The 14,877-nt window shown below is 41.2% G+C and overlaps 2 protein-coding genes across 3 annotated transcripts; one reads left to right on the top strand and one right to left on the bottom strand.

Moving 5' to 3' along the window:
- Positions 1-833: 833 nt before the first annotated feature.
- On the top strand, positions 834-6,040 carry LOC116257739 (protein ENDOPLASMIC RETICULUM-ARRESTED PEN3). The gene is made up of 2 exons (XM_031634707.2): positions 834-1,592; positions 4,150-6,040. The coding sequence occupies exon 2, from the start codon at positions 4,505-4,507 to the stop codon at positions 5,894-5,896; it is 1,392 nt and encodes a 463-aa protein (XP_031490567.1). The 5' UTR covers positions 834-1,592; positions 4,150-4,504; the 3' UTR covers positions 5,897-6,040.
- A 4,723-nt stretch (positions 6,041-10,763) lies between these two features.
- Positions 10,764-13,425, bottom strand: LOC116257738 (putative pentatricopeptide repeat-containing protein At3g25970). Of its 2 annotated transcripts, XM_031634706.2 has the most exons (2): positions 12,457-13,425; positions 10,764-12,375 (listed from the first exon to the last, which is right to left on the bottom strand). In XM_031634706.2, exons 1-2 carry the CDS (start codon positions 13,313-13,315, stop codon positions 10,874-10,876), a joined length of 2,361 nt encoding a protein of 786 aa, XP_031490566.1. In that variant the 5' UTR covers positions 13,316-13,425; the 3' UTR covers positions 10,764-10,873. The 2 variants fall into 2 exon arrangements, with proteins under 2 accessions (XP_031490566.1, XP_049934733.1); XM_050078776.1 differs by having other exon boundaries at positions 10,764-13,425.
- Positions 13,426-14,877: the final 1,452 nt, after the last annotated feature.

Here is a 14,877-nt window from a genome sequence, read left to right as displayed (position 1 = left end):
CCACTTAGAATCACACCCATCGTTTAAAAAGGTTCTCAAGCAATCTATAACTTTTATCAACTCCTTTTCAGAGGCGAATTTCAATAGCAGAGCTACATAGAGGCTGGTGTGGACTACTGCCCAAACTAGCCCTTCTGAAATCTCGTTGGAATTGACCTAGACTGAGGTCTAACCACACATGTGATGCTCAAAAACAGACCTGTTTCGATCACACTAATTGGTGCTGGGCTAACCCTTTTAAATCCCATTCGAATTGAGGTTGAACACGGGTATAGTCACATGTGACGCTCACACCAAACCTGGTCCGGTGATTTGTACCTTAGCTCATCCACTAAAAATTAAGGCGGGGCAAAGATCCGTTAAGTTGGCAAGGGCGGCTCATGGCCACTATTCAATATCTTTCACTTGGCGATGAGACTACAATCGAGCTCTCACTTTGTGGGTCATTCTCATGAATGGTTACACAGTTTTTTTTGTTTACGTTTTTTAGTGCAACGGTAGATAAGCACTTAGCTCCATATGAGCTACATGTGTTTTAGTACACAGATCTTCATATACACTTTTGGTTAAAGGGTCAGCAATCATATCAGTGATTATTATTTAATTTTTTCAATCATTATATATATATATAATGGTATTTAATCAAGCTGATGACTTCATTTTACATTGATTGTAGTCATAATTTTTTACTAAAAGCTGGCTCTAAACCTTAATCATACAAGAAATTGGATAAAAGCTTCAATGCAAGCAAATATTCTTAAGGGGAGAATTCTCATTAGACCCACCCTCCATTTGTCACCATCAATCAATCTTTGCCCTTGATCTAGCCCCTCCTGCCTCAGTACCCACATTCCACCATTCTTGCCTGCCCACGACCTTTCTCTCCATGCTTGTTGATGAATAATTGATGCCTTCATAACTTGAAGGGCGTAATATCTCACCCTGCTCATCCATCTCTAGCTCCATGAATTTGGTCTGCAGTTGCTCAAAGGGGGCAAGATTGTCATCTTCATATCCTCTGATTGCGGCTGCCTGTTTTCGGAATCTTCGCATCGAAATCAAAGCCCGGATGGGGTGAGAATCCAGCCATCTGAATTTCTCTCCCCCAATAGAACAATCAACTCATAAATCCCAAGTTTTCAACATTTTTTGCACCTCCTTCTTTCTCCCGCTACCAAAATTTTCATCTAGATCGACGGGGCGACCATCGGCTTCTAAACTTTTCGAGCAAGATGGTTTTCACAAAGGAAACAAGCACCTCTACCCATAACCTCTGCCTCCCAACTCCCGCGGGAGAACACGCAACTTCTTCACAGCTTTCAGAAACTCTCCTCCGTTCCTAAAACCGAAGTGAAAGATCTCTTGCACCAGTAGTGAAGTTATGAATCAAGATGGATGGTCGTGATTTCATACCTGATCCATGTACCCCTAGAGGCCGTTTGAATTCGAGTTACTGCACTGTTCGGCGGTCGTCTGAAGAAAGATCGGCCTCCCGGTGACCTCTCTAGCGTTACTGGCTTCCTGCCCTGCTGCCGACCGGTATTCTAGCCTTCTATTAATCTCCAACGTCTCCGTGACCATCTGCATTCCAGGTACGTTCTCTCTCTCTCTCTCTCTTGTTCGATTCTATTGACAATGGTAGCTGAAGCCCCTTTTGCATTGTCTGAATGGAGATTTGTCGCAAATGGCAACGATTGGGTTACTGGATTTGGGGCTTTTTACTTTTTTGCGTCGATTGTTCGGGGATTAAGCTTTGCCTCGATTTCTTATCACTGTTCCTGGTACATCTGATGTTCACTTGTCCGTCTATATGTCTGTCTGCCATGAGATGTAGCCGATACGATGATGCGGCTGGCCGGGGATTTAGTTCCTGCCGGCTGGAAAAGGAAACTATAATACTATTAGTGTAAAAATGGTGTCGAATATGGTGGCGCCCAGCTTTCTCACGTCCTCCGGCCACTTCTCCTCCGATAATTTTTTCATCAGCAAACTATTTAGTTCAAGGATGGACCAGCAAACCATCAGTTTCTTCCGTCTATGTAAAAACGAACACCTCATAAGGTCCTTCCTGTCGACGAAAGTTGGATTCAGCTTATTATCTGTGAACTAATAGGATTTTTTCGTGGCTTGAAAAGTCGGTGATGCAAAATTTTGGAAGTCTTTGAGTTACAAAATTTAACCATCCAAAGAACCGATCGAAGAATATATTTTTATTCAATCGATTCATTTGGTGCGATGAGAAATTTGAAACGAACTACCACAAAGGTTTAGCTTTAAGGAATGTAGTTGCGGCGAAAGGGAGGAAAACTAGGCTGTTCGTGATGCGCTTAGCAACAGTAGACGAATGCCAAAGAAAACAGACGCTTTTGTGATTTTGAAGTTTGATACCTATCCATGTTCCAACTGCTTTTAAACCGATGGAAATTACTGTCGAAATTATTTAAAACTGCATAGCACAGTATTACATTTCGTCTGTTGAGTTGCATGCCTATTTGTTTGTCTATCGTGTTTGGCCATCATTGAAGTGGATGAAAAGTTTGTTGGAACTCTGTGGCTTCCGCCCAGGATCTGATCGAAACATGAACCTGCAATAACAAGGCAGCAACACAGCAGAGAACACAAAGGAGAGGGAGAGAAAACAACAGCAAAAGATGAAGGAAACAAGAAGCAAATAGAAGAGAGAGAGAGAGAGAGAGAGAGAGCGAAATGGTGAGTGTAGCTTATACGGGCTTGCTTCAAGGAGCCCTTGTATGTGTTAACTTTTACACATACACAAACACACACACACACACACATGTGCACAGAGAGGGTGCTGGGCCTTTATAACTGGCCTTCTTGGCTTCACCGAGTGCCCAGAAGGCAGTTATTAGGCTTAGTGGGCAAGCTAAAATTGGTTTCCATATAACCAATTCATAAAGTTATGTTACATACCCTATAAAGGATGAGTGGGCCTTCTCATCCATTTTAGGATTGTGGGCAGGCTCATGGCCATAACCCAACAAAGGGCACCTGGAAAAACACTGTTTGTCAGTCTCATCTTTCTTCCAAGTTGGTAAAGGAGTTAACAAGTTGAGACTTGAGATTGAATTTCAGAGTTGGAAAATGGTAGACGAGTGATCATCAGTCATCCTCCACCGACTGAAATCTAGCACACTAGAATTTGTCACTGATCTATAAAAAGAATGACTTGTGAGAACAACAAATACAAATTTATTCCATATGTTCACTTGCTTTATGGCCTAAAATAGTAGATGATGAACTAGTGTATGCTGCCCACAAGGTAAATGGACAGAAAGGGGGATAAGAGGGTGGAGGAAGCAAAAATTATGAGACAACATGCAAGTGGAGGGTGGAGCACAAGTGCATTTGTGAGCTTGTCCTCTGCTACAGTGTATATCTCATTTCGCCTTGGTCAAGTGTCCAGTATCTTGGGGCTTACTGATGGTTGTTCATTCTTACATTCTCAGTTTTTATTGTTGTCGTCTTTTCCTTTATCTGACCATTTTTTGTTTGTTAGTCAAATAAGACGCTGCTTTGGATTAGGTTAAAATTTTCCCTATTCCTGCAGCTCTTTATCTCATTGAGAATTTGTTGCAAGTTGCTTTGATATTGACATCAACGCACAGTTTCTTTTTGTTCCCAACTTCCCAAGTTATTTGGCATGTAGAATCCATCTCTGTTTGTCCTAAAATAAGTTAAAAAAAAATTGGATGTAATGGTGTGCATATTTCTATTCTTTAGGTGGCATAAACTGTATGTTCGTTTATTTACTCGTGTGTGTGTGTTTTTTTCTGTTGTTCGAGGCCCTTTCCAACTGCTGCTACTATGTAATCTATTAGTTTCAGTTGGTCATCAAAGCTGATGAAAATTTTATCATTGACTATGTCCTATACGTTCCTAAATTCAAATACAATTTGCTACTTTCTCTTGCCTTGCTCACTTCTCTTGTTATGTTGCTGTATCTTTTGCTTCCATTGTCTTGCTTTTTTAATAAAGAAAAAGCTTTCTATTACTTCTCCATGCTGTAGTATTTGATTCGATGCGTGCTACAAAGCCAAAATGTCTCATTTGCCTTTTCCATCTCCATGTCAGTTTACTCTTTGTATTGGTTACTGGTATCTCTAAAAACAGGTTTTGCATGTTTAGCAGGATCTCAAAACAAACAACACTAGCAAACAATGTTCTTGTTATCAAAAAGTGGATAGAATGGACTGTACGCGACACAAAAATAAGCAGAATACAGAACAGAAGGAAAACATCGAACAGAACAGGTTGCTGAACAGACAAAAGTGAAACAAACACAGGAAGGAAGGGACGTGGTATTTCATTCCTAAAATCAGACTGAAACCACCATTGACAAGATAAACAGGACAGTGTTGTCATGGGTAGGACGTCATGTCCATTTTGTCCGAGGAGATAATTATCAAACAACCAAACGAGCTTTGACACATTTCACCAAAGCTCCAAACCACCACCATTTGGACATATATTTACTCTGTCGACAATGGCTGCCTTGGACAACCAAAGAATCGAGGTACCCGGAACTGTGAAATTCAACGTGGGTGGTCGACTCTTCGAGACCACGCTTCCCACCATTCAATCCGGGGGCCTCGAATCCCTCCTTTCTGTTCTTGCCTCCACAACCGCTGAATGGCCAACCTTCATCGACCGCGACCCTGGCATCTTCTCCATATTACTCTCCCTCCTCCGCACCAACCACCTCCCTGCCTCTTTTTCCGGCAATTTCACCATCCGCGAGCTCGTGGAAGAGGCCTCCTTCTACGGCATCGAGTCCATTCTCCACTCTGCCCTTTCTCCTCCACCGCTCAATGGCATCGACGCCGCCGTTTCAACCGTCATTTCCCACAGAATGCGAGCCCCACCATCCACTTTCGCCGTCTTCGATGATAGCACCGATGACAGATCCCTCCTCATCGCTCACGCCGGTAGGATCTCCGCCTTCGATTGGTCGCTCTCCCCAGCCGGAACCCTTCGCACCCACTTGGACCGGATCACTTCTCTTTCCCCCGTCCGATCGGAAACTACTGCAATCGGGTCAACAGATGACCCAGGCCTACACTTCTACAATCTGGCCACTAGGCGCCATGCTGGTTCGGTCTACTGGACAGACCCCACGGATCTCCGAGTCCAGAAGGCATGGATCACGGCCGTGTCACCGTCACCGGCCGGCACCGTCTTTGCCGGTTTCGAGTCGCCCCATATGGAAAATTGCATTCTTGCAGTTGATCCCATCACACTTCGGCCTGTGGCAGAGCTAGAGAGACGTTCTAGGAGCTCTGCCCGGACCATGGCCCCAACAAAGTTGCGGTTCTTGCCGGAATCCGGCGTGTTGATGGCAAGCGCTGTGAGCTCCGGCGCCTTTGGTTATTGCGGGTACGTCCGGATATTGGATCCACGAGTTGGGTCAGTCGTCTGGGAGACCGCTGAACCGGGTTCGGGTCGGGCTAGTCGCTATGGCGATCCACTTATTGATGCGGACGCAGACGATGACTTGCGGGCCATCTACAAGGTTTGTTCGAAATCGGGTGACGTGGCATTCGCTGATTTGCGGAAGCTGGGTGAGGGGGACCCATGGGTCTACTTGGAAGAGAAGAACACCAACTTGAGGAATTGCGGGTCGGGTCAAGGGAGCTCCATTTGCTGTTACCAGAGGCAAGTGTTTGTGAGCAGGAATGGAGGGGAATTGGAGGTGTGGTCCGGACAGAGTAAATGGATCGGGTCACACCGGCGGAACCTTGTCGATAAATTGTCGCCGGAAAAGGGCTTGATCGTAAAGATGGCCGGTGGCAGCAACCGGCTGTTCGTAAGCCGGCAAGGCCTTGAAGGTGTGGAAGTATGGGAGAGCAAAAATGGATCTGGTTGCATTAGGTGTTAGGTCATCCAATTCTTACATTGTAAGAAAGTGGAGCTCAAGCCCACCCTCTTCAGTTTGTTTGGCTCGTTTACTTGCCTTAATTATGTATGTATGGTTGTAGTACAAAATAATAAGCAATTTCAGGGGTTAATTATGTCCCTTTTAGTTTTTATGCTTTTAAAAGTTGAAAATTAACTTATAAAAGAATGATTCTACTGGCCACTTGATTAATCAAGTGGGTTGGTCTTATAAACTTGAAAAGAAGAAGTGGTCTCATTTTCTCTCTCTCTCTCTCTCCATATATATATATATATATATATGATCCAGGTGCTCTCTCTCTCTCTCTCTCCCTCCATACATACATACATATATATATATATATATATATGATCCAGGTTGAGTTCGAAGTCTAAGTTACGTTTGCAGGTTTGAACTGGGTCTCATGTTAACTAATCCGCCTTTCGTAAACCTAATTTGTAACACGTTTATCCAAATGTAAACCCCATTTCTGTGGACTTTCTATGCTCTTGTGCAGTAGAATCAACCATTTTAGTTGTCATTAATACGTGTAAAAATACCACCCATGGGAATCCAACAAGAGACACACATATAGAGAAGAGAGAGAGAGAGTAGCATCGGCCAGGAGAATTGAACAAGAGATGCACCTCCATCTATCACTGTAAGCAAAAGTATTGTTACTTAAATTTGACCGTCAAACTAGTTAGATTCAGAAATCCTGATTTACACGCGAAGAAATTAGTTTTCAAGAGAGCTAAATTTTGCATGGTTACAAGCGTGAGAAATTGGTTTCAATCACATTGAAAGATTGATTAACAAGTGACAACAGCTTTGCTGCTAATCCAAAGAGAAAGTCATGGACTGCTATCAGAAAGAGACGGTTGAGGCTCTGTCTGTGGGAAAATGTCCCTACATGACTAGCAAGGACATATAAGAACACAAGTATCAATTATACATATGGCATGATTGAAGTACCCGTTCCTTCATCGCATTCAATATGCCATTAAAGTGGGTCTCCATCTGTGCAGAATAACAAAGTAGATACTTTACTCCCCTCAATCAACAACCATATTTACTTGAGATCCATCCTCAAATCTCTTTCAATTTGTTCAAAATCAGCTATCATTCTTGTGCGTGCATTTACGAGGTCTATGATGGTTTCTAGTGCTGTGAAAAATTGTTCAGTTCATAAAGCAACTCCACAATAGCAGAAGCAAGGATGATGAAATATTTGGCAGGGACGTTGATTAACCTTTCTCAAATGAGATTGGGGCACCTCTCTGCCTGTCAGTTTTCATTGTAATTCAAGTGAAGGTGCCTTATTACCTCTCTCTCCCACTCCACCCATGACATGGGCTGCGCGTGACTGGGTATGTGTGCATGTATATGCATATATGTGTGTTTGCCCCAGCAGAAGATGAACAATTAGGTGATAGATCCTCATCTACAGGTAACAAGAACAAGCCATTGGCAAGTATACTGAAGCGCAACCAACACCATCTAATCAGTGAGAGTGTCATCTCACAGAAAAGAGAACTTATGGCAAGCCAGGAGCACCTGTCTCAGCCAAGAATTGACTGAAAGATGTGCTGGATTTCTTCATCACGGCAGCAGCAGGCATTCCAGAAACTGGTGGCTGAAGATACTGCTATGCTATCATGAAGATGTCTACAATTAGCCAGGACGATCTTCTGTTTCTTGCAGGAAGCAATCTCTAATACACCAGGAGTGGTGCAGTACTTAGTTCAGTTCAAATAAAGTCAAACATAACTGGAGATCAAGCGGGTGACCCCAATCCAATTCAAAACAGGCTCAGCAATTGGTTGACAATTCTAATGGATAACCAATAACCAGTTAGACCATGTGTTGACATGTAGACTATTGCAGGTGTATTAACTGCTATGTGATCACACAGCCAAAAGCATGCATAGGTAAGCCCCTTCATTGCACCCTAGTGATGTAAGGTGGGCATTGTCTTAACTGTAGGTGTTAACGATGCCCTTAGTGTGTGAGAAACAGCATGAAAAAACAACCCCACCTAATGAGAAATGTCCTCCACTTGCATGGCCCCATCATGTAGTCTGATCATCACAAACTCCACCAAGATACAAAAGGAAAAAGAGTTCTGTTTCGCGCCACTAACAAAGACACAAGTACCTGAGCATCCAGAGAATCTTGAACTTCATTTTTTGCTGATTGTTCTTTCTGATGGTCCTCTAATAAAATCATGCAATGGATACATCATACATATCATTAGAACTATGTGGATTACACAACAAGCTGGATGAATCTTCTTCCCGACTTAAGAGCGAAATAAAAAAGGAACTCATAAGTCGGTCCACAGCAAGCAATATGACCAGAAGATCAGGAAGGGACACGGCATCCCAACTCTGCACCAACAGAGTTAGTCTGCCTCTGTCCTTCTGGTTCTAAACATCTCCCGCTGCCTACATGCTCCTTAGAAAGAGTTAAAAAGGGATGTCTTAGACGTGATATAATGTGACTTACCTTCAACTTCAGCAGTCGTATCTGTTTGACGTCAGCAAGATATTGAGCGAATAAATATACAAATAACACATCATGTGGGCTCCATATGATCAAACAGCAAAGAGATGAGAATCAAGCTCTCCCTTAATCCAGAACTCTGTTAAGGAGATCTATTAAGGAATACTGTAAACCTCTCACTTAATCAAAAAATCTTCAAAGATTAACAGACCTTAGGAAACACAGACGTCACTAGTCCAGCCAAGCTTTTATCTTGTGCACAGGTGAGACTAGTACTATTGAACCAAAACATTCGAAGCTGGACCAATACATGTAAAGGCGAGAGCATCTGCCATGATACGCTTTCATCCTCTAACTTTACATGCAAAGTTGCAGCAGCAGAGTGTGGTTTAAGGTCAAAAACATAACTAGTTACTCGAGAAGCACCCATAGAATATCGTGCACTGGCTAGATTCAGTCATCCCTGCAAATGGAATATAACAGATGGATGATGGTAACTATAGATTTGATAACTCTTACGCAATACCAGGAAAACAAAGATGAGAAACTTAAACCAAAGAATATATGAACATCAAGTAGAATCCTAAGCTTGCATATTCTACAAATACGAGTAAATCAACTTTGGAACTTGTTCAATTATAAACTAAGGTTCCGAAAGGTCAGTAGAAAATTATGCATGATGCATATACCCCAAAAAAGTGATTCTCACAGACTGCATGAGTTGTTTTCTCAGCAGATCTTGCTTGCACAAAACCCTGGATATCATTTGAAGACGTGAACCTTTCCCATTAGTACTACCGTGTGTACATTCTTTAATACATAAAAAGCACGAGTACTAAATCCTTCCAAAATACTTCAGATTACAAAGATATGCACCTCCTAAAGCTAATACTTCAAACTTTATCTACATTTCATTCTCCCAAGTCCTACTTGCATGTGGAAACCAATATTAATAGCCGTCCGGAAATTATATCTTGAACCTCAACCAGAACTTGGACGCCATTGGCATAAGAATATAACAATAATAAAATTTTACAAAAATCAAAGTGAAAGCAATATTCAAATAAACAAGTGATTTTAAATAAAACCATTACATGTTAATGAACAATAACTCTAAAAACAGAATGAAAACTGATTTGGAAAAAATTAAATCGCATAAAATTAAACACTTTGGATTGGTTTTCGATATAAAAAGTACCCAAGTGTGTCCAAGTACCTACTTTGGATATTTGTTCGGCGGCATAGGTATGTATACCTTAATGAAGTACCTATGTGACTTAGGTTTTTTCCTGTCCAGGAAAAAGCTTGATGTCTGTACTGGTTATGCATCCATCTAAATCTTTTACTTTGTTGGATTGTTTCTTTGTTTTTATCAATCCCATCTCTCTCCTTGGATTGTTTACATGAGGAAATTTTATCATGTAAACGACTGCAGCAGTAGGTAGGCCCGGGGCCTTACATAGAAGCACAATGATTCGAATCCTGGATCCATAAGTTGAGAAGAGTTTCTTTTTTCCTCATGATCTTTTTTGTTTTCACGCGAATACCTTCAATCCAGAGGGTTTAGGCTTGGGAGGGGGAGAAAGAGTGAGTGTTTTGATTGAAAGGTTTTGGAGTGAGGGATTGGGAGAGATCGTTAGGCCAAGGTGCAAGAACCATCCACCAGAGAGAGAGCAGGAGATGATGGCGTCACTGGAGATGACAGTGCCGTTGCTCCACACAGTGGGCATCGATGAGGGGATTCATTGCTCCATTCTCGTGTGCATGAACGCAGCCACTTCATATGTAAACATTTTGAAGATTGCTTCCTATGAAATTGATCATGAAAATAGCATTCATATGGATAGGAACACGTACATCATCTTATTATATGGATAGGAACACGTACATCATCTTATTAGACAAAGCTTTTAACATGAGTTTCCCAGCTAAAAGCATGGATCGAATTAAATAACCGAATGTTGTACTCGTATTGATAAATCTCCCCTTGTTCTGTATGGTATCTGAATTGATTCCGATTCTTTGCCATGATATCGCAGACGATATAAATGCTTAAGCTCATTTGTTTCTTGAGTCATCACAGAAAATGAGTTTTATTCAAAAAAAAAAGTCCGAGAAAAACATTAAAAAGAAGTCGGACAAAAAAAAAGAAAAAAACATGTTTTTTGGGAAAAAAATGCATTTTATACATATTTTATACCTGCTTTTTTTTCTAAGTCACATGGGTACGGAGATATGGGTACGGATATGACAACTTTAGAGAATGCGGGAGGGGGAAGGGTGGGGGGGGGGGGTATCGTAAAAAGCATGCTCCTTGCACAGCCGGACAAACCCCATATCGATTGCTATATTGAAGGCTCAAGCATAGAGGAATTTATCTATAAGCAACCTCTTTCTGAACTAAGGGTATTAGAGTTGAATTCCCTTGTACATTTAACATTCTTCCATAAATGTATCCATTTAGATAGCAGGTTGCTACCAATAGTCCCCACAAGAACAAGTGCCACTTTTGAAATGGTGAAAGCGATTTGCATCTCTCATTACTATGTCTCTGTCAATTGCTTTGCTTATGAACTTGAAAGCTGTATGGCAATCCCCACAAGTACGAAGATTCTTCATTATCCTAATTGTAACCCCTTTTGGGACAGTCATTATTGCGAACACCACAGCGAGTTTCTCACTGTGGTAAAAAAGATGCTGCTCTTTAGTCTCTTCATCCAGGTTATGCAACACAAACTCAGTATCAGGAACATAACCCATCCCCTTGATCTGCTTCATTAATACCTTAAGTTTCTCATATATCTCTTTGGCCTGAGGATGTGAGCAGTCTTCAGCATTAAATGTATGCACTATGTTTTTCACCTCCACCCAGCTGCATCCAGCTATCTTCTTTAGGCCTTTCTCCCTCATCACCCTTTTCAATTGTGCTAGTTCATCCCATTCACTATGAAGAGCAAACACATTTGAAAGGAGGATGTATGTTGCGTGCTCATTGGGCTCTAATTCTAGTAAGAAACTCGCTGCATATTTGGCCAAATCTATCTCTCGATGAGCCCTGCATGCGCCAAGCAAGGTCTTCCATATCATCGCATTAGGCTTAAATGGCATCGAATCAATAACTAATTTTGCTCTCTGCAGCAGCCCAGCACGACCAAAAAGATCGATTGCACATGCAAAATGTTCCATCCGAGGTTTAATACCATACTTAGCATCCATAGACATGAGGTAGTATGATCCTTCTTCAACCAAGCCAACATGACTACATGCAGATAGAATACCAACAAAGGTGATGTGATCTGGCTTTATGCCTACTTCCTGCATTAATTTAAAGATATCAATTGCAGATTCACCTTGTCCATGTTGTGCATAAGCAAATATAATTGAATTCCATGTAACTGGGCCGCTTTTTGAAGTTTCATCAAACGCCCTTGAAGCATCTTCTATCATACCACACCTAGAGTACATGTAAATCAGTGCACTACCAACAAACAAATGTGCTTTGAAACCAAGCTTGATGATTGAAACATGAATCTGTTTGCCCCATTGTAATGTTGCTAGGTTAGCACAACATCGAAGAACACTAGAGAATGTGTAATGATCAAGCCTGACACGATGAAGCAACATCTGGGAATACAATTTCATGGCTTCCTCAGCAAGCCCACACTGAGAGTAACCTGCTATAATTGAATTCCATGAGACATTATCTCTATATTGCATCTTGCCAAATAGTTTAAGTGCATCATCCATCATACCAAAATTGGCGTACATAGATATTAATGCATTTGAAACAGGAGTTGACTCTTCTAGACCAGCTTTGACTGCTAAACCATGACAGATTTTGCCTTCCTCAGAATGCTCAAACCTGCAACAAGCGCTTACCAAACTGGTGCACGTATAGATGTCTAGTTTAACATCATGACATTGCATTTCAGCAAAGAGTCCTAAGGCCTCCACGCTTTGATCATTGCACACATAACCTGCAAGCATCGCATTCCAAGTGACGAGGTCATGCATTTTCATCTGATTGAATATCAGTTTGGCATCTTCAATTGACTCACATTCAGAATATGCAGTTATAGCAGAATTCCCAACAACGACGTCAAAATGAAGTCCAAATTTCACTATCTTTGCATGAATTTGTTTCACAAGCCGAAGTGAATGAGGATCAGACAGCGATGAAAGAACACTTGCGAATGTAGCTTGATCTGGAATAATTCCTTCCTGTTCCATCTGGTTAAATAACTGCAAAGCTCTTTCTCCTTTACAAGTTCGAGCGCAGCCGGAAATCATAGTGTTCCACGAAACTGCATTCTTCTCTGGCATGAACTCAAACACCACCTCGGCATCCTCCATCTTTCCACACTTTGTGTACATATAAAGAAGTGCGGAACTTGCGAAGATATTCCCCTGAAACCCCGTTCTAACCACAAGAGAATGAATCTGCTGCCCAAATTGCAGATCACCAGCACTACCCGAGCTCTTGAGTACAGTGCCAAAAGTGTACTGGTCGACACCAAAGCCATCCCTCCGCATCATTTTCAAAAGTTGACAACCCTCTACATTCCTCCCTCGACCAACATAACCAGCGATGATGGAATTCCAAGAGACGATATCTCTTTGTGGCATTCTGTCGAACACCTGGTGCGCGTCGCCCAGATCTCCATTTCTTACATACATGTTCAACAGGGTATTGCTCGTGTACAAATCCGGAGGAGACCCTGCCTTGATCAAGTGACAATGGACTCTCCTGCCCAGAAGGAGAGATTGGGTCTCGCTGCATCTTCGAAAGAGGAAGCGGTAAGCAGTCTGTTTCAAGGCAAATCTGAAACACTCCGTCTGGTAAAGGAACTCCAAGGCCTCCTTCACGCTTTTACCCACAAAAAGATCTCCAAGAGAAACAGATGAAGAAGATATCATGTCTTTCCATCGTTGAAAAGCTTTGTTATTGCATAGCTGTCTGTTTTCACCCCCCAGCCCTCAACTCAGACCAAGATGTTCTTATGACCTACAAGTCTGCGGTTTGCACCCATCAGCAGCTACCAATACCAATATAAGATGAGCTCACCATACTTGCCGTACAACACACAAAGTAAAAAAAATTATTCATATTTCTAAATTTTAATGTCCCCACCTTTAACAAAACTAGTTCAAGCTACCTATCCAATTAACAAGTATGAATTTGATCCATTTGAAATGCGATAGAAAACATTAAAAATAACCTCTCATTTGCCTCAACAACCGTTAGATTGAAAGGATGGACAGTTTTAATTTTATGTTTATATATGCCACCATAATCTTTTAGCTAATAAACTTATCATATGCTGCCATTATCATTGATGTATTGGCTTGATTTGGGCGAGCATGTTAAAGTTCATGCTACCATATAAGATAACAATAGATATAGTTGCAAAAATCTAATTGGACAGCTCCTAATATTATTCCTCGGCAAGGAGAAAAGATGTCATATCTTTCCAATGAGCTAAAAAAATCCAAATATCACAATAAAACCATTTTATATGAAAAGGTCAAAGATAGAAAGGGCATCCAATAGAAAAAGGATGGTGCAGATTTGAAAATGAGAAAGAAGGTAAGTTATGATAGCTAGTAGGATACCTTTCCACTTTTGTGGAAATTTTTGAATCTACAAATTAATTAGCAAATCATAGAAATAATGGATGTAAATGAGATGCCTAGCCATACCCTATGCATTGTCTCTCACTATATATTTCTAGCTTGCTTCCATTCTTTCATTGCTTAGATAACATGAGTTAAAAGAAACAAGGGATGGATTCCAAACTTTGTAAGAAAGCCATACGTAGATCCTTGGTGAATTTGAAGAAGTTGCTTGACGAAAACGATCGAGTAACAAACTCTAGTTCAAATTCTTGTTTGCATATCAATGCTATCTTTGGCAATCTTGAATTTGCAAAAGATATCCGCTACTGGCAGACTTCCATGGTATTAGTGACCAACATTGGGAAAAAGATGCTACCACACATGATCTCTTCCACGGACACCCTTCGTTTGTGCATTCTCATGTTCATGCCTTAGCACTGGTGTACAGTCATGGTCATTGAAAAGTGGTCATTCTCTTATTCACACTACAATTGTTGCATCTTCTGGTCGTCGACAACGAGGATGTGTGCTTTTTCTTTTGCTCGCCTTTTATGAGTAATCCATTTTTGAACTATTTTGTCTATAAGCTAATTTATTTATACTTTTATGGTCTCAATTACGTGCTTAAATACATGGGGCTTTTTCTTTTGAAAATTTTCTTGTGTCGCCAAAAATCACCTGTTAGGAAGGTTTTCAGGCTAGGTACCATGCTACCCGCAATATTCCTTTTAATCATTCTTAAAATAATTCTGTTTATGTTGTTGTTTTTGTTTATTTAATTATATAATTATTGATTTCTTTTCAATGTTTCATCAATTATACATTTCGAACCTGCTACATTAATAAATGAGTTTGCCTTGCAC

The sequence above is a fragment of the Nymphaea colorata genome, chromosome 7, assembly GCF_008831285.2.
Source record: "Nymphaea colorata isolate Beijing-Zhang1983 chromosome 7, ASM883128v2, whole genome shotgun sequence".
NCBI lineage: Eukaryota > Viridiplantae > Streptophyta > Magnoliopsida > Nymphaeales > Nymphaeaceae > Nymphaea > Nymphaea colorata.
The sequence above is the reverse complement of the archived record's forward strand: the minus strand, read 5'-3'. Positions and strand labels throughout refer to the sequence as shown.

What these genes read in the sequence shown, in the direction of transcription:
- LOC116257738 (XM_050078776.1), bottom strand. Translation starts at nt 13,315, where the DNA reads ATGATATCTTCTTCATCTGTTTCTCTTGGAGATCTTTTTGTGGGTAAA.
- LOC116257739 (XM_031634707.2), top strand. Translation starts at nt 4,505, where the DNA reads ATGGCTGCCTTGGACAACCAAAGAATCGAGGTACCCGGAACTGTGAAA.